Consider the following 17,050-nt stretch of genomic DNA (forward strand, 5'->3'; position numbering starts at 1 on the left):
GGAGGCACGGCTGCTGCGGGAACCCAGGAGCTAAGGCGTTGAGGAAACCTCTGGAGGACGGGGGAGGGGACACCTCAGTGGAGGGGTCAGCAGATGCAAAAGGGGAGGCCCAAAAGAGGGGTGAGTGTGGAGACGAGGAGGGGGTTCAGTCTTGGTCCAGCTCAGACTATGTGTGTGTGAGACGAGAGAGAGAGAACAGAGCTGTGCTTGAGGGGACGGGGGGCACGTGAGAGCCCCAGTGCTGGCTGCCGACTGCACACCTCGCTGCCCATGTCCACGTCCAGTGATGCCGTGTTGGTAGAAGAAGAATTAGAGCCCAGAAGCTGACAAAGGGTCAGAGGATTCTAGTCTCCTGGCTCAGGCAGCTGCCCTGGTGATGGGTACTGTTCACACTGGTGGGGCCATTTGAATGTCAAGGTCGAGGCACTTGGATGACAAAGTGGGGATGTGCTGCAGCAGGCGGCTACACTCCTGGATCAAGCTCTTTCTGTCCGATCATACCGTCTTCTAGGGACACAACAGTTCAACCCTAATCTGGCTTGGAATTATCTGTCCTGTTCTAGATCCTTCTCTTAAAATGACATGTATTAAATATACAAACCACAAATCTCATGTCTTCCATGGAGCCTACATAAATGAGCAATTTTGAGGTTCTGTTTAATTAAAAAAAACTCAGACTTAAAACACTCAATCATTAATACCTAAATTTACTTCCCTGAGAAAACATACTCCAAAAGTGTTCAGAAGCGGCCGATTTCTCTACCGGCCGACGGGTGCAGGGCCACTGCCTCTGTTCCTTCCCAGCTGGGAAGACAACCTCCAGGCTATTACAACATATTCATAAAAGCAGTGAGGTGGAGGTCTTATTTTATCTGTTTATTATCATTTAAAATATATTAAAATTTTAACATAGAAGCAGGAATTTTAATTGTACATGGCAGTCAAAAAAAACAAAACAAAACCCAAACAACAAATAAAACATCACAGAAAGAAAAATGCACATTAACCAATAATACATTAAAATTCCATTTAGTTAAGGTGAGGATCTAAAGAATGAAATATAAGTATACCTCTTAGAGAAGAATTTTTTTTCCTTCGGTGACTTGAAGTTTGATAAACTCTCCAAGCAACTTTCTTAAACCGTAAGAGTCTTAACTGAAGCAAATAGGTACTGTAGGTCTGACTCTATTTTTTTTCTTTTCTCTCCCACCTGCAAAAAAAACACAACCCCTGCCACCCAAAAAAACCAACCAAAAAGATGGAGCTCCCATACCGTGAGGCTGACTCCACGTAACTTCAGCCGCAAATGTAGTCACTTACACAAAACAAATAAGGGCTGAGAACAAATAAGAATTGTTTGAACATATCCTAGACACCCAGCTCCCCACTTTAGAAATCTTCCCTTTAAATGGAGCGTCTCTGTAAAGATGTACCCAGGGCCCCCATGTAACACGGCTCGTGGCACACACGCAGACTGCCTGCAGGACAAGTCAGCCCCCCTGAGGCGACCCTTAGAGCAGAAGCTGTGAAGACGTCGGAGGTTGGGGGGGGAGGGAGGTGTGTCTGTGTGAGGACACGGGTCCCTGCGGGGACACTGCAGGTGGAGGGTCCTCAGGAGGGTCCTGCCAGCTTCTGCCAGGTGCCCGGCTGGCTGGGCACACTCGGGAGACCCTGGCAGCACAACTGAGAAACGGTTTGTGGAACACAAAGGAGAATTAATGGATCATGAAAACATGTGCTTATTACTAATTTTTTTAATGATCCATGCTTTCCTGAGTAAAGTACACAAATCTCACAGGAGTCTGTTTAAAGCACCAGGCCTCTATCTCTTAGACTCACTGCACCCGGAGGGCAAATCGCAGCCCAGCTCAGAAGCCGTTCTGGTGAAAACAGAACAACAATGTGTGTGTGAAAACCGTTTTCCTGATACTCTACCACTGGAGAGTTGCATCCTTGCAAATGGGAAGTGACCTCCTCCAGGGCGAGGGAGAAGGATAAAGGCGCGCGGGCTGCTCTGGTCTGGTCGCTGCAGCACGTCAGAGCCGAGATGAGGCCAGTGAGAAGCCTGCATGTGCCTGGGCCTCTGCGTCACTGGTGCCGGACCAGCCAGCAAACCCTGCAAACATAAAAACCGCAGCCACTTTACAAGGTCCAGATCACCTGGACGTGACCACGGGCACACCGAAATCAAGTTCATGTGGCTGGCGCTCCTGCTGAGAGAACAAGGCGTGGTGGCCGCAGCCCATCAGGTGCAGGCTTTCCCCCTGCCTTCCTGGCCCGAGACAGCACCTTCCCCGGCGAGGTCCTGGGAGCTTCTGAACATGAGGATGGAGTTATAAATCTTCAGGGCTGGACCCAGTTTGATCTTCATCACCTGGACAATGTCCTTCTGTGTCAGGAGCAGGAAGGCTTTGCCATCAATCTGCTGTAGATCAATAAATCAGCACAAATAAACATATCCTGCTGTTCAAGTCTGGTTGCCCTCCAGGGGCCCCTGGGTGCTGAGCTGTGTGATGGGGACGCGGTGGCCTACCAGAGCTTGGGGACCACAGACCACGACGGCATCTTAGTCCGACCACCATCAATTCTGTTTTCCCCAGAATGCTGAGGCTAAGTTAAATCAAAGAGGGGTTCATTCTGTTAAATGTGAATTCAGTGTACATGAACTGTCCCTAGGCTGAATTTCTATTGTTACGTTTTTAAAATTTTGGACTGAATTTGTATAAAGGGCCTTAACAATAACCCACTTTCATCTACCAAGTGAAATCTCCAGGAATGTTTCCCATGAGAACAATGAACAAGGAGCACGTGATGGTGTTATTTATAACAGTGCAGCACTGCAAACACCCGGGCACTCCAGAAACAGCAGAAGGAAATAAATTACAGTGTTACCTAGGATGAGGGACCAGGCAGTCACCAAAATTCATGTTACAATGAAATAGTTAATGATTTGGGAAAATTTTCATGGATTGTTAAGCAACGAAACATGATCTGATGATACAGAAAGATCTGTTTTAATTTGTAAAATTAAATGTGCATGACCACTGTAAACATACACAGAGTTAAAATACTTGAAGTCTTTATACCAAATGTGAAGGGGTTTCGGCCAGTGGCTTGGTTTGGTTTTTGTTTTCTCCTTTTAACCCTCCTGTATTTAAAATGACTCCTATGCCAAACACCATTATAAGCCGAAGTACATTCAAAATGAATGCTTTGTTTATTAACTTTTTTACAACATACTGTGGTCTGAAATGTCATGGCTTTCCTGAGGTCACGTGATGGCCAGTGCCACCGTGCAGGCCGTTTTTCTGGTTTCTAGAAGCCCCAGCGTGGTCTCAGAGTTTGAGTCCCGGCGACTGTGGCCTGTCCCACAGTCACGCTGTTTTCACAGATGGGCTCAGAAGGAGTCCAGGTTCCAGAACCAAGAGGACAGAATGAAGTTTGCTAGGATGACATCCTTCCATGAACCCAGCCCTGTGGTTCTAATCCTTTTTAGTTAACAATACAAACCATGGTGTCAGTGTCTCCCTGAGGAAGGAGGGGTCCCTGGGGACCCCACGTGGGGTGTTGAGAGTTTTGAAAGCTTCCATGTCTAATATATTGTCTAATGAAGAATCGTCCATCTAGAGAGTGGAATACCCTTCCCATGGGGTAACGAGCACATTCCCACAGTGGTGGAGAGCACCGCCCTACGGCCACACCCCAACCTTCAGAACTTCAGGCAAGACTCGCGGGCCAAGTGCCCGGTGCAAGGCCAACTGGCCCGAGGCAGGGGAACACAATCAGATTCACAGGTTGCATCAGACCAAAACTCTACGGACCACCCAGTTCCAGAAACTGACCTGGAGACTTTCCGGACCACCCAGTTCCAGGAACTGACCTGGGGACTTTGAACCCAGCCCAGCCTTCCCGCCTTTCGAGGGGCGGGATTAACGGTCCCCCAGGATACCCGAAAAGACCACCAAATAAGGAATACCCTGCGCCCTCCCGGATTCACCACACCCCTTTCCCTTCTTCCCCTATAAAATCTTGCCCAACCCTCGCCCGGGGGCGACTTCTGTGGCCCCTTTCCCTCGGACCAGTGAACCTCGCCCGGGAGCGCTCCCTAATACAGCTCACTTGAAGCTTTCCTCTGTTTCGCGGTGCCGTTTGTTAAGATCCGACCTTACATTTGGTGCCGAAACCCGGGAGGGGTACCAAGCCCCGCAGGTTACCGCGCAGGCCGCTCCTCCCCCAGGAGACAACCAGGGAACCTCTACTCATCCACCCGATCCGGCAGAAAACGGGGTAAGTCCCCCTCCCTTGTTCCCTCCGACCCCCAGAGTCGCTGCCCACCGGACTCCCTGTCCCTAATCGCGGCCGCGTCAGGGACTCCTCCGTCCTCTCTCCGGGCCTCGGGCAACTGTGGAGACGTCCCAATCGCCTGACCGCCCTCCGACCTGCCGTGAATTGGAGACTGAGACCAGGGACGCCTCTCTCCCTCTCCATTCACTCAGGGACAGACTGGGGGTCATGGGAACCTCACAATCGAAACCAGATGCTAAGACGCCCCTGGGGTGTCTCCTAGCCAATTTTACAGCCCTCGGCTTCTCCCAAGATCTCCGTTGCCGACGGCTTATTTTCTATTCCACTGTGGCCTGGCCACAATATCCTCTAGACAATCAGTCCTGAAGGGACTTTCGATTGTAACATCCTCCGTGATCTAGATAATTACTGCCGCAGGACGGGCAAATGGTCCGAGGTCCCCAGTGTTCAGGCCTTCTGGTATTTACGCTCCCGCCCTTCCTTCTACATCTCCTACATCCAAGCCCCTAATTTCCTTTGACGATGACCCCTCTCCACTAGCCGACCCACCCGAATCTCTCGCCTCTCCCCCCTCCAGAGCTCCTCTCCAACCTCCACCCTACCCTGAAGCGGTCCCTCCTCCTCCCGAACCCGCTCCGGCCCCTCCAACCGCTCCCCCGCCTCCCTCGACGGTTTCTCCTCCCACGCCCCTTGCTTCGCCAATTAGTGCACATACACGCGCTCACGACTCCCACGATCCAAACCTCCTCTGCCCTCTGAGGGAGGCAGCAGGAGCGGAAGGATTAGTTAGAGTTCATGTTCCCTTTTCCCTCCAAGATCTCTCTCAAATAGAAAAGCGATTAGGCTCCTTTTCTGCCAACTCTTCCCGCTACCTCAAAGAATTTCGCTACCTCTCTCAAGCTTACGATCTAACCTGGCACGATATCTTTGTGATCCTATCTTCTATCTGACCCCTGACGAGAGGGAAAGAATTCAAACTGCTGCCCGAAACCACGCAGATCAGGTTCACCTTACCAACAACTCCATGCCTGTCAGAGCGACTGCCGTACCTGGCACCGATCCAGGCTGGACTTATCAGGATGGCCAAGATGGCCAAGATGGCCATCGTAAACGCGACCTCATGATCCAGTGCCTCCTGGCTGGCATGCAGGCTGCCGCTCATAGTCAATTTTGAAAAACCAAAAGAGAGAACCTAAGAACCTAACGAAAATCCAGCTATCTTTCTCAATCGCCTTACAGAGGCCTTAACTCTCTACACCCGGCTGGATCCCGACACCCCGGCAGGGGCAGCGGTCCTAGCCACCCATTTTATCACCCAATCAGCCCCGGACATCCGAAAGAAATTAAAAGGGGCAGAAGACGGCCCTCAAACCCCTATTCGAGATCTGGTAACGATGGCCTTTAAAGTCTACAATGGCCGTGAGGATTTGGCAGAATCCAGACGACAGGCTCGGATGCACCAGAAGGTGGCCCTCCAAACCCAAGCCCTCGTAGCCGCCCTAAGGCCGGCCATCTCCCATGGATCACAGCGTCCAGCCCCGCCGGGGGCCTGCTTCAAATGCGGAAAAGAAGGCCACTGGGCTCGCCAATGTCCCAATCCCCGACCTCCTTCTAAGCCCTGTCCCAGCTGCGGGCTAACAGGCCACTGGAAGAGTGACTGCCCTACGATTGGCCGTCCCTCAGCATCTCCACGCGGGGGGCAGGCCGACCCAACAGCATTACCACTCGAACTGCTGGGATTGGCTGACGACTGACGGCGCCCGGACTCGAAGACCCCCATCACCCTCGCCGAGCCCAGGGTAATGCTACAGGTAGCGGGTAAGTCCATCTCATTTCTGGCGGACACAGGGGCTACCTATTCGGTCCTGCCTACTTATTCCGGGCCAGTTTCTCCTTCCCAGATCTCGGTCGTGGGTACTGATGGCAAACCATCTCCACTCCAGACCGGTCCACTCCCATGTCATATCGAAGGACTCCCTTTTACTCATTCCTTCTTAGTCATACCACCCTGCCCAGTTCCCTTGCTAGGCCTAGATGTCCTTTTCCACTTAGGGGCCTCCCTCCAGCTGGTTAGACTTGACCCTAAGGTCCCCTCCTCCCAACTCCTGCTTCCCCTTCTCAGCCTGTCTCTAGAACCCTCCCCCTCCTATCCCCCTCTTCCAATCACACCGAACCCAATCAATCCCCAAGTCTGGGATACTTCTAAGCCCATAATAGCAACACACCATTCCCCCGTTCTCATCCGCCTAAAGGACGCCTCCAAATTTCCATCAAGGCCCCAATTTCCCATCTCTGAGACTCACCTTAGGGGCCTACAACCTAATATCACCAGACTCCTAAACCAGGGACTCCTTATCCCCACGGACTCTCCCTGCAACACCCCCATCCTGCCTGTCCGCAAGACCTCTGGGGATTATCGCCTGGTCCAGGACCTCCGACTAATCAATGAGGCCATAATTCCTCTCCACCCAGTAGTACCAATCCCATACACCTTGCTCTCCCATATCCCCCCATCCACAACCCACTTTACGGTTCTGGATCTCAAAGATGCCTTTTTCACTATCCCCCTTCATCCCGACTCCTATTTCCTCTTCGCCTTTACCTGGATGGATCCGGATACTCATACTTCCAGTCAGCTCACCTGGACAGTTCTTCCCCAGGGCTTCCGCGACAGTCCTCACCTCTTCGGTCAGGCGCTGGCACGGGACCTCACTTCCTACTCCCTTACCCCCAGCACACTCCTTCAATATGTAGATGACCTCGTCCTTTGTAGCCCGTCTCTCAGCCTCTCAAGACAACACACTGCAGATCTCCTCAATTACCTTGGCTCTCGCGGTTATCGGGTCTCCCCAGCCAAGGCTCAGTTATCTGTATCTTCTGTAACCTACCTGGGGCTCCACCTTACCCCTACCACAAAAGGTCTAACAGCCGACCGCACCCGGATTATCCGTGAACTCCAGCCTCCGGAAACAGTGGAACAAATTCTCTCCTTTTGGGGCCTTATAGGATTTTTCCGACACTGGATCCCTAACCTTGCTCTCCTCGCTAAACCCTTATATCTAGCCGCTAAAGAAACCCCTAAAGGACCCCTCACCTCTCCTTCCGCTGTTCGACAGGCCTTTCTCACCGTCCATAACGCTCTGTTATCTTCTCCTCCCATTTCTCTGCCCAACCCAAACCGACCTTTTCACCTTTTTGTGGATGAACGGGCCGGAATAGCCACTGGACTCCTTGCCCAGCCTGTAGGGCCTTCCTACCGCCCCGTGGCTTACCTCTCCAAACAGCTAGACCCAGCCATTCGGGGATGGCAACCATGCCTTCGGGCCCTAGCAGCGGCAGCCGAACTGACCAAAACAAACACTCAAACTGACTCTGGCCCACCCACTAACTGTGTTTTCCTCCCACCGGCTGGTCGACCTCCTAGGCCACAAGTCTCTCTCCCTCCTGGGCCCCTCCCGCATCCCGGAATTCCACCTGCTGTTCATTGAAAACCCTGCTATCCCCCTCGACCTCTCTCCCCCACCTAAACCCGGCCTCCCTCTTGCCTATCTTCGTAGAGGCCCTCAGCCCGCCGAGAGAGGGACTCTTTGATACCCCTCTTTCAAACCCGGACCGCACCCTCTTCTTAGATGGCAGCTCAATACTCGGTCTTGACGGATGCCGACAAGCAGCCTATGCGGTGGTAACTCTCTCGCCTCCTCTCTCGTTGCTGCGGGCATCGGGGGAGGAGCCCTAACACACAGTGTCTCAACATCCCGTGACCTAGAACAGCAACTCCAGCTAGGCATCGAGGCTTCTGCCACCTCCATCACCTCCCTCCAGCGCCAGATCACCTCAGTAGCCCGAGTTGCCCTCCAAAATCGACTGAGCCCTGGATCTCCTGACGGCCGAGGAGGTACCTGCCTCTTCCTACAGGAGGAATGCTGCTATTACATCAATGAAACAGGACTCGTCAAAGACAACGTAAAAGCCCTCCATCGCTTAAGAGAAGAACTCCAACGCAAACACCAACAGTCCGCCTCCCCAATTCCCGATTGGTGGCGATCCACCCTCTATACCTGGCTAACACCAATCTTAGGCCCCTTAATTCTCATCTGTATCTTGTTCATGCTTGCTCCCTGTTTTCTGAGGTTCCTTCGCAGGCACATGGAGGAAGTCTCTCGGGTGGCCACAACCCAAATGCTCCTCGGCCCTTACACCTTGCTTCCTACAGAACCCCCCACTGGTCTCCCCTAAGCCTCGGACCTCTGGTCACCCGACTCCCCTTTCGACGCCCCCATTCAGCATGAAGTAGCCAGAGATCAGAACGCCGCCCCATTACACCAAAGATGTCGGGATGTAAGGCCAACTGGCTTGAGGCAGGGGAACACAATCAGATTCACAGGTTGCATCAGACCGAAACTCTCCGGACCACCCAGTTCCAGAAACTGACCTGGGGACTTTGCACCCGGCCCAGCCTTCCCGCCTTTCGAGGAGCGGGACTAACGGTTCCCCAGGATACCCGAAAAGACCACCAAATAAGGAATACCCTGCACCCTCCCAGATTCACCACACCCCTTTCCCTTCTTCCCCTATAAAATCTTGCCCAACCCTCGCCCGGGGGCGACTTCTGTGGCCCCTTTCCCTCGGACCAGTGAACCTCGCCCAGGAGCGCTCCCTAATACAGCTCACTTGAAGCTTTCCTCTGTTTCGCGGTGCCGTTTGTTAAGATCCGACCTTACAGCCGGTAGTCCTAAGAGTAAAGCAGTGATGGTGATGATGGGAACAGTAAGCGCTTACGGAGCTTTACTAAGCCTTCTCTGTGCTGATCCCACCAGCAACCCCGGAGGCAGATGAGGAAACCAACAGTTTCAAGGATTGTGTGGTTTCTCCATGTCCCCCTAAGTAGGGGCAGGGCAAGGACAGGTAGGACGGTCCTAATTCCACTTCGGAGCAGACAAGCCCCCCTTTTCCTGGGTGCAGGCCCGTGGCAGGTCCCCTCTGCCCCAGCGTGGCTGCAGTCACAATGCAGGTATTAACCGAGTGACGTGTCCCAAGACACGTCACAAGCGGCTGCAGAGATGAGGCTGCAGACTCCAGCGACAAAGCACAGCTCACGTCAGCGACCCAGACAGGCTGCTCCGCTGGGTCCCCTCCTGCCTGGACCTCTTAGTCTTGCCTCCCCCAAACTGCCCTTATTTACACTTAAGTAAACGGAAACAAAGCACTTCCGGGCCTAGTCGTAGAGAAACATATGTAATTTTTCCATTTCCTACCTCTTTCTTGAAGCACTTGGCATGCTCTTCGCAGCCCAGCAGAGACTGTACGAACTCAGCCACCTACAGCGCGAGATGAAAAGCCTGATTCAGAACGTGCACCGGAAATAATACCTTGGGTTGTAGTCATTCAACATTTGAGTAAAATACACTTTGCATCCCTCAAACGCTTGGGATTTAAACAGTAGCTATCAAGCCCCAGTAGCATTCGCCAGCTCGGAAATGAGACCAGCTCCTACTATCTTTTCTGGCCTCATTTCCAGGCTGACCTACATAGGGTTACAGTCACCATGGTGCCAATGACAGCCTCCATCTGTGTGGAGCCCTGGCATCCTGGAACCTTCCATCGTCTGACCCTCCTGTCCAGCCTGGGGGTCAGGGAGGGCAGGAGGCAGTGGCCTGTGCACAGCAGTGATGACAGGCACCGTCTGCCTTTCCAGACCTGGGCTGTCCCGCCTCCCGTACCCGAGTCTCCAGGGCCTCCCCCAGCGTCTGGCCAACAATGGGTACTCGGACCTCCCTGCGGAGGGAATTCCCACAAAAATGATGAGGAAGCTGAAGCCCAAAGAGGTTTAATAACTTCCTCAAGGCCACACGTGGCCAGTGAGTGCCCCGGGGGCAGCCCTTCTCCACCCTGGACATGCACTGGGACCCCCTGGAGAGCTTTAAACATGATGATCTCAGGCCCAGCTCATGCTGCAGAGATTCCGAATCAGTCAAGCTGGATCCCGTGGAGGGCTGGGCACGGATTCGATTCCCGGGTTGGTTCTAATGCGCACTCAGGGCCAAGGCCCTCCCCGCCCCCCGCCTCAGCGCTGGGGGCGGGAGGTGCTGAAGGTGAAACCCTGACATGGGGTCACAGGGAACAGCTGGGGGCGGAGACAACACGCTCAAGGGGAGGTTTCCTGCCCAGTGCGACTCCAACGCTGGGCCTGATCCTTCTTCAATGTGGGGCTGCCCTGCGAACCGCAGGGTGTTTGGCGACATCCCCGCTAGGTGCCGGGAGCAGCCCCAGCGCGCACGATTGTGACAACGAAAAACGAGTCAGGGTGCTGGCGACACCGCCTGGTAGGAGCCACCGCGCTGAAGGAGGGCTCTTCTGGGATGGCTCTGTCACAGGAGGGGGCCGCGGGTCACAGTAGGGGAAGTGAACATAGAAAAGTGGCTCTAGGAATTAGCTAAAGACACACGCTGGTGCCTCTCAATCACTGGCTCCCCTGGGGAAGCCATGCCAGCACCAGGGCCCCCGGATGCCCGGCCCCCGGGGACAGGGACGCGCCCCACAGACAGTCTCTCGTAAACACACGCTCCAGGAACTTCTGTTCTCAAAACAGGGCTGAGTCTTGCTCTGATGGTTTTCAGAGGTTAAAATGTCCTGTTCTGGGCAAACAAATACAAATTTAAAAAAAAGGATCACGTTCCCTCTTCTTAGTATTGTGAGCCAAGAAAGCACTGTCCGTGTCAGAGGTAGATTGGATTTTAAGTGGGGATAAATAACGTGCTACACCAAAGAGTACACAGGGCTGCGCTGCGGGGCAGGTCCTCGCTGTCTTCCTCGGACAGTTTCGTTACCACGTGTCTGAAATTCTCTGTCTTTTTGGAAAGAGATTCTGATTCTATTCGACCTGCCTTTTTCCAAAGTAAAGAACAAGTTCCATGCAATCTACTGAGGCAGACCCTTCTGGCCCGGATCTTGATTTGGTATCATTATTCAGTACTGCCAGTCCCGAGAATAAATTCTATTTGAGCTTCAGTAGAAAGCCCATTGCCTCGCTGTAAAGTGGTGAACTTCACTAGACCGCAGAGCAGTAACGGAAGGGTTCCCTCTCACGTTCCCCTTCAGCACGTGCTTCCTTCTTCACGTCGTGGTCAATGTGGAGAAGCGTTCACACGGTTCCATGAGTCCCCAGAGGAGGAAGCTGCCGCCCCGTCCTTTGCCTCCACCCAGGACAGCTGTGTGGACTCGGCTGCTTTCCTCAGGTGACGGCGGCCCTGCTGGAGCCCAGGGTGGCCGGCCTTGACCTTGGCCTTGGTGGGGGCAGCACACCTGGTTCCCCAAGTTCTTGGGAGCGCAGTGTCCACAGCAGACACCCCAGTTTTGTTTTGGAAGGACGCGGAGTAAGTTAGTTCCAGGGATGACACAGCAGTTTGGAAAGACTAAGAAATGAAACTGCAGGCTCTGAGCTGAGCCCTTTACTCCACCCAACTTCCTTCCCGGGCAACCTCCTTTTCCTGGCATCCTCGTGCAGCCCAGCAGGCCTGCTTCCTTCAGTGCAGCTGCTGCTTCCTTAAATCTCTCCCGATGCCGACGTTCCCATCTTGCTGAGCCAGCGCTGGGTGCCTGACTGTCCTGGCTTCGGGTCCACTGGGGACCATGTTTCCAGCCCGGGTCTCATTTCTTATCAGTGGAATTTGTTAGTTGCCCTTTTTCAGCGACCGATTGTGTAAGGCTGCTATGCTTAGGTAGCAGTATCCTGAATTTTTCAAAACACTCCCTCCTGGGCAAAGATTGCTTGGAAAGCGACCACCATCTTTTAGATCTAATGGACATTTAGGGAGCCCTTGGATAAGGCCAGGGCGATTTATAGGTGCTGCTTTAAAAGGCATTTTTGAATGTAAGAAATAGAAGTACCCACAAGGGCACCAAGCATCCCCGAGTTGCACCCGCGGCTGTAATGTGCGTACGTGTCGCATCTGCCCTGCGTGTGCCCACGGACGCCTGGCAGGAGGGGCTGCAGAAAATTCGTCTCCCAATTCATCCACTCACTCGCACATTTGTCCACCTGCTCTGGTGTACTTGCTATAAAGATGTAAAAAGATATAAAAATAATTTAGTCCCTACTCTTAGATGCTTGTACCCTTCTATAGAACATTTCCATGACCAGAGTAAGAAATACGCTCCCCAGGGACCACAGCTCGAGTGTGCGCACACTCACGCATTCCTAACGAAGGTTTCACAAACAGTAACCTCTACTACAATGATGTACTTGCGTCTGGTCTTGTCTCTCCTTTTGGAACCACTAAACTAACTTCACAGCCTGCCTGTGCTCTGAAAGAAATCGCTCTGGCAGAAACACCACAGAAACAGCAAAGGAGTTAAAAGCCAGCCCCCACCTCCGGGCAACGTGACAAAGGTCCGTCAGGTAACACAACTCAGAGCGGAGGTCTCCTCCCAGCCAGGACGGCTGACAAGAGGGACTGTCCTTGTGCTGCATCTCCTGCCAGAGACACTCACCCGCCTTAAGTGTCCCTGGATGGCACTTAGCACAGGGACCCACAGTCATTTTCCACACGCCCTGTCCCCTGAGCTCCCATTCCTGCCCCGTGGGAACAAAGCACAAAGGCACAGCCCCGCCCTGCTCACCCTGAACTGCCTTCTCTCGTCCTCACGACCCGACTCGCCACTCTTAGTGCAGCATCTGGAGCAGGCACAGTGGCCCCTGTGGCTGGTAGTCGCTGGGATCCCCCCTAGGGAGCCCCCTTATTTTCAACGATACAAACGCATCACAACGCCCACACTCTGACCACTCAAAGTTTCTTCTTGAGGACCAGTTTTTGTGCCAGGAAATGTGCTACAGAATGTGAGAATACAGAGAGAAATTTAGGATGTGGTCCTCGTCCTCAAGGGCATCTAATTAGGGAGCTATCAAGACAAAGGTACATCAACGTTAGGGAGTAACCCCGCCTGTTTTCTCTGGGATGCGTCCCGTGGGCAGCCACGGTCAACGAAGTGCTCCAGGCAGCCAGCCTCCCCGATGGCTGCTTCAGTTTTAATCTAGAAAATGTCGAAGGTCACCTTTGGCAGTAAAAGGCTGGGATCCCGTGTGTACCCATCACAGAGAACTCAGAACTGTGATCGCAGCTTCCTGATCATCCTCCGTGGCCTCTTCGGTCCTCCCCGCCCCCTAGTGAGTCTCTTCCTTCTGAGGCCCGCCCCATCCTAACGATGGACCCGCTACTTCCCTTTAATCACCCTCCAAACTTCATTTTGTTCAGTGTCAGACTTGAAACTGGTCAGATCAGAGGCCCCACCCCCGAATTTCCTATTTATTCCCTAATGTTCCTAAATAGTGATCCCTGCTCCTTTGGGGTGATGCCCCACCCCACCCCCCAAGAAGTTAATAAAAGCTGTGGCCCTCTTCTTATGGGGAAAAACACACATTTTGTACACAGTTTTCCCCAATCCCCTGAAGCCCAACCCCACAGCCCTAGCCGGGAACCCTGTGACCTGGGACGCTCACTTCCAGCCTCCCCCCAACTTCTCGCCCTTCCTCCTGCACTTCCGCCGTGGACCCACTGGCCTCCATCCCTGGCCGTGCTCTCTGGGGATCGTGCCTGGTGAAGCCATGTCTCGTGTACCCTGAGGGGACCCTAACTCAGAAGGTCCCAGAATAAATTCATCATCTTATCCCTTGGCCCCCAAACTGGATCCTGTCCCCGGAGTTCCGTTTTTTGACAGCACCACTCCTTTTCCATTCTTTCCGATGAAGTGTGTGGGCCTTGTAGTTCTCACACATCATTATCCTAATTAAGTACCAAACTGCGTAGCGCTGAGAGTATAAATGGAACCACGCTGGCTCATTTCACCTCCTCGTCTTGTGCCTCATCTATTTCCTGTGCTGTGGCTTCGTCTGCTGAGCCCGGGTGGCTCTGGACAGTGGCGCCCAGCCCGGCCCCTTCTTACTCTCACCCTCCTTGCTGGCCTGTGCTGTTTTCATCTCCCTGAAGCACCAGCTTCACAACATGACTTTCTGCCTTAGAACCTAAGAACCTGGTATTGCCTGACTGGTGCACCTGGCCCATCTCCCGCCTGCCGCAGGCCGCCTTCCCCAAGCCCCAGTGGGCGGTGTGCTTGGGGTGTGGTGAGACGTCGGCTCAGGACCTGGCTCTGACCGTGTGGCCTTAAGAGTTTCCTTAGTCTCCGGTGCCTCCACTTCCCTGTCTGTAAAATGGGCAAAATCAGCGTGCGTGCCTCCCTATCATTACATCAACACTGCTCACTACCATCATGATGTCAGTGAGGGACACGTGTGTGTCTGTCATCCTTGCACGTGTCACACTCACCCCCACTCCTATAGTTTTCCTTCCCCGCATGGCGTCCCGTCTTTTCTCTGCTTGGACTGATTGCACTTTTGTTTCAAAATCCAGCTCAGATGCCCTTGCCATTCACTCAACATAACACTTACTGGGTGATCTAGTGCCAGGCGCAGTGAGAAGCTCTCAGGACACAGGCCAAGTGAGTAAGGTCTCCGCTCATGTGCTTGAGGTTCAGGGTCAGCAGAGTGAGCATCCGAGGTGCAGCCTGAGACTCTCAGAGGAAACGGGGGCCCTGAGGGACGTGGGAGCAGCCTGAGGGCTCCTGCAGGAGGAGAGCCTGCGCTGGGCAGGGGCTGGGCAGTGACCGTGCACATGTGACAACAGTACATGGGGACTAGGGAGGCGCAGGACGTGGGGCCCAAGGTCAGGGGTGGGCGGACAGCCAGGCAGGTCCTGCGGGCTCATCTGGGGACCAGGATGTGGTGCAGTGCTCGCCCTGCTGTGCCCACTCCCTCTCCGTCGGGATGCAGTCGCTCTGCACATGTGGGGCTGGGCTGGACGTCTGAGCAGGACAGTGACATACCAGGGACCAGGAGCACAGGAAGAAGAGGGGAGAGGGGCCACTGTCATCTAACTTAAACGGCGCAGAACCTCAGATGAATGGCTTGAAGGTCAAAAGAGAGAGAGACTGCCCTTGAACCCTGGGTTATTTCAAGGGCAAAACCAGCAGTGCTTTGATTACAGCTGTAAGGCCAGCAGGTCCGGGGAAGGGCCCAGGGAGCCAGACGGAACCCCCGCCAAAGTGGCTGATGCAACCGACACCTAACATTGCCACACCACTCAGCCCTGGTCTTCCCGCTCCCCAAGGGGTGGAACCAACGGCTCTGAGGCTGATGCAACCGACACCTGACATTGCCACAACACCCGAGAGATTACCAAAAAAGGGCTGCTTCACACAGCAAGCACCTCCCCTGCGTGCATCCCTATAAATTCTGTTCGCGCCCACACCCGGGCGCGACTTCTCTGGCCCCTTTCTCTCGAACCAGTGAACCTCGCCCGGGAGCGTTCCCAAATAAAGCTTGTTTAAGCTCTCCTCCGTCTTTGGTGCCGTTCCTTACAACAGCCACAATAGGTTTTAACTCAGTCGGCTTTGTAAACTGGTAAAAGTTCTCTGATGGGCAGGCGCAGACCATGAATACTCTCTAGGGAGCACGGTCACGTTTAGTCACCCCCCCAAACAACCCCACAGCACCTGGCATGTCCAGTCACCTCTCTGTCCTGCGGGACCCACAGGGCCTTGGAAGGAGAGGGACCAGGCGGGCAGGCAGGGTGTGCTGGGCGCCGTCCACGCCGAGGGTGCCAGGTTGGGGGAACCCACCAGGCACACTCTGTGCGCTGCCTGGGAGGAGGGGCGGAGGCCCCCCGGACCTCTGACCTCTGCAGGGCCTTAGTCGCTGCTCCTTTTCTGGGGCTGGAAAGGAAGCCCCTGAGCGAGATGGAGTCCAGGTGACTTGACTGCTGGACATGCTCAGTGAGTATCCGTGACTAGTTTAACTGCAGCTCTACTCTGTCTTGTCAAAAGAGTGACCCATGCTTTTCTTTCATTAAAAAAAAAAACAAAAAAACTTAAGGCCTGATGAGTGAGAACAATACCTTCATCAAAAGGAGTATCAGTCAGAGTGTGTTGCTTTAAGTATGAAGCGTTTCCACAGCATCACAGGGAGCAACGGCACTTACCTGATTCTTACGTAAAACCAACGTTGTAAGGTGTGTTTCTATTACAATCAAATCCACTTTCCCTGTTCGGCATCTTATGCAACACTGTGACCTAATTTATCCATAAACCTGAGGTTGACCTGATCCCCCGTGTCTGCGGATGGACACACGGCAGCGCGGTGCTGCCTGGGCGTGAGAATATGGGATCCCGGGGCCTCGGGGGCACCAGGAAGAGGGAGCCCCTTGGGCACAGAGCATGCGGGGTGGGGGGCATCGCCCGGGGCTGCCAGGACACAGGCATGGAGGCCCACACGTTCGTGTTTCCTCAGAGCAAACCTGTGATGCGGCGCTGGAGGCCTAAATCAGCACCCCACCCCGGGGGGCAGGCAGTGGAGACGGCGCTGGGAGAAGGCTGGGGAGGGCAGGGCCCCACTAGGGGGCTTCCCAAACGTCCTGAGCGTCAGCCTGCTTCTCCCTCAAGTGTGGATCTGGAATTTGGCACACGTGGACTCAGCACCTAAGAGAAACCCCGGCCCCGGGCAGCCGCTTACCTCATCCACCGTCCACCGGGCCACCTTGCCAGCCTGCACGTCGGCCACGCCGGGGAGCAGCTTGAGGTGCTGTTTGCGGCCCAGGGGAAGGTCCCGGAAAGGCTGGGCGGACGAGGACGACATGAAGACCGACTGGTGCAGGGCCTGCTGCGTCCGCGCGGCCAAGTGCTCTGCAAGACAGGCAGT

The 17,050-nt window shown here is 54.1% G+C and overlaps 1 protein-coding gene across 1 annotated transcript in view; it reads right to left on the minus strand.

Moving 5' to 3' along the window:
• Window positions 1-2,083: 2,083 nt before the first annotated feature.
• The window catches only part of L3MBTL4 (L3MBTL histone methyl-lysine binding protein 4), a 304,117-nt gene continuing 289,150 nt past the window's right edge, over window positions 2,084-17,050 (minus strand). The window contains exons 16-18 of the mRNA XM_030836653.2: window positions 16,865-17,034; window positions 9,561-9,623; window positions 2,084-2,425 (exon numbers count right to left, since the gene is read on the minus strand). Coding sequence (XP_030692513.2) covers window positions 2,246-2,425; window positions 9,561-9,623; window positions 16,865-17,034 — 413 coding nt within the window. The 3' untranslated portion in view covers window positions 2,084-2,245. The remainder of the gene's footprint in view (window positions 2,426-9,560; window positions 9,624-16,864; window positions 17,035-17,050) is intronic.

Source organism: Globicephala melas, chromosome 13 (genome assembly GCF_963455315.2).
Source record: "Globicephala melas chromosome 13, mGloMel1.2, whole genome shotgun sequence".
Classification (NCBI taxonomy): Eukaryota; Metazoa; Chordata; class Mammalia; order Artiodactyla; family Delphinidae; genus Globicephala; species Globicephala melas.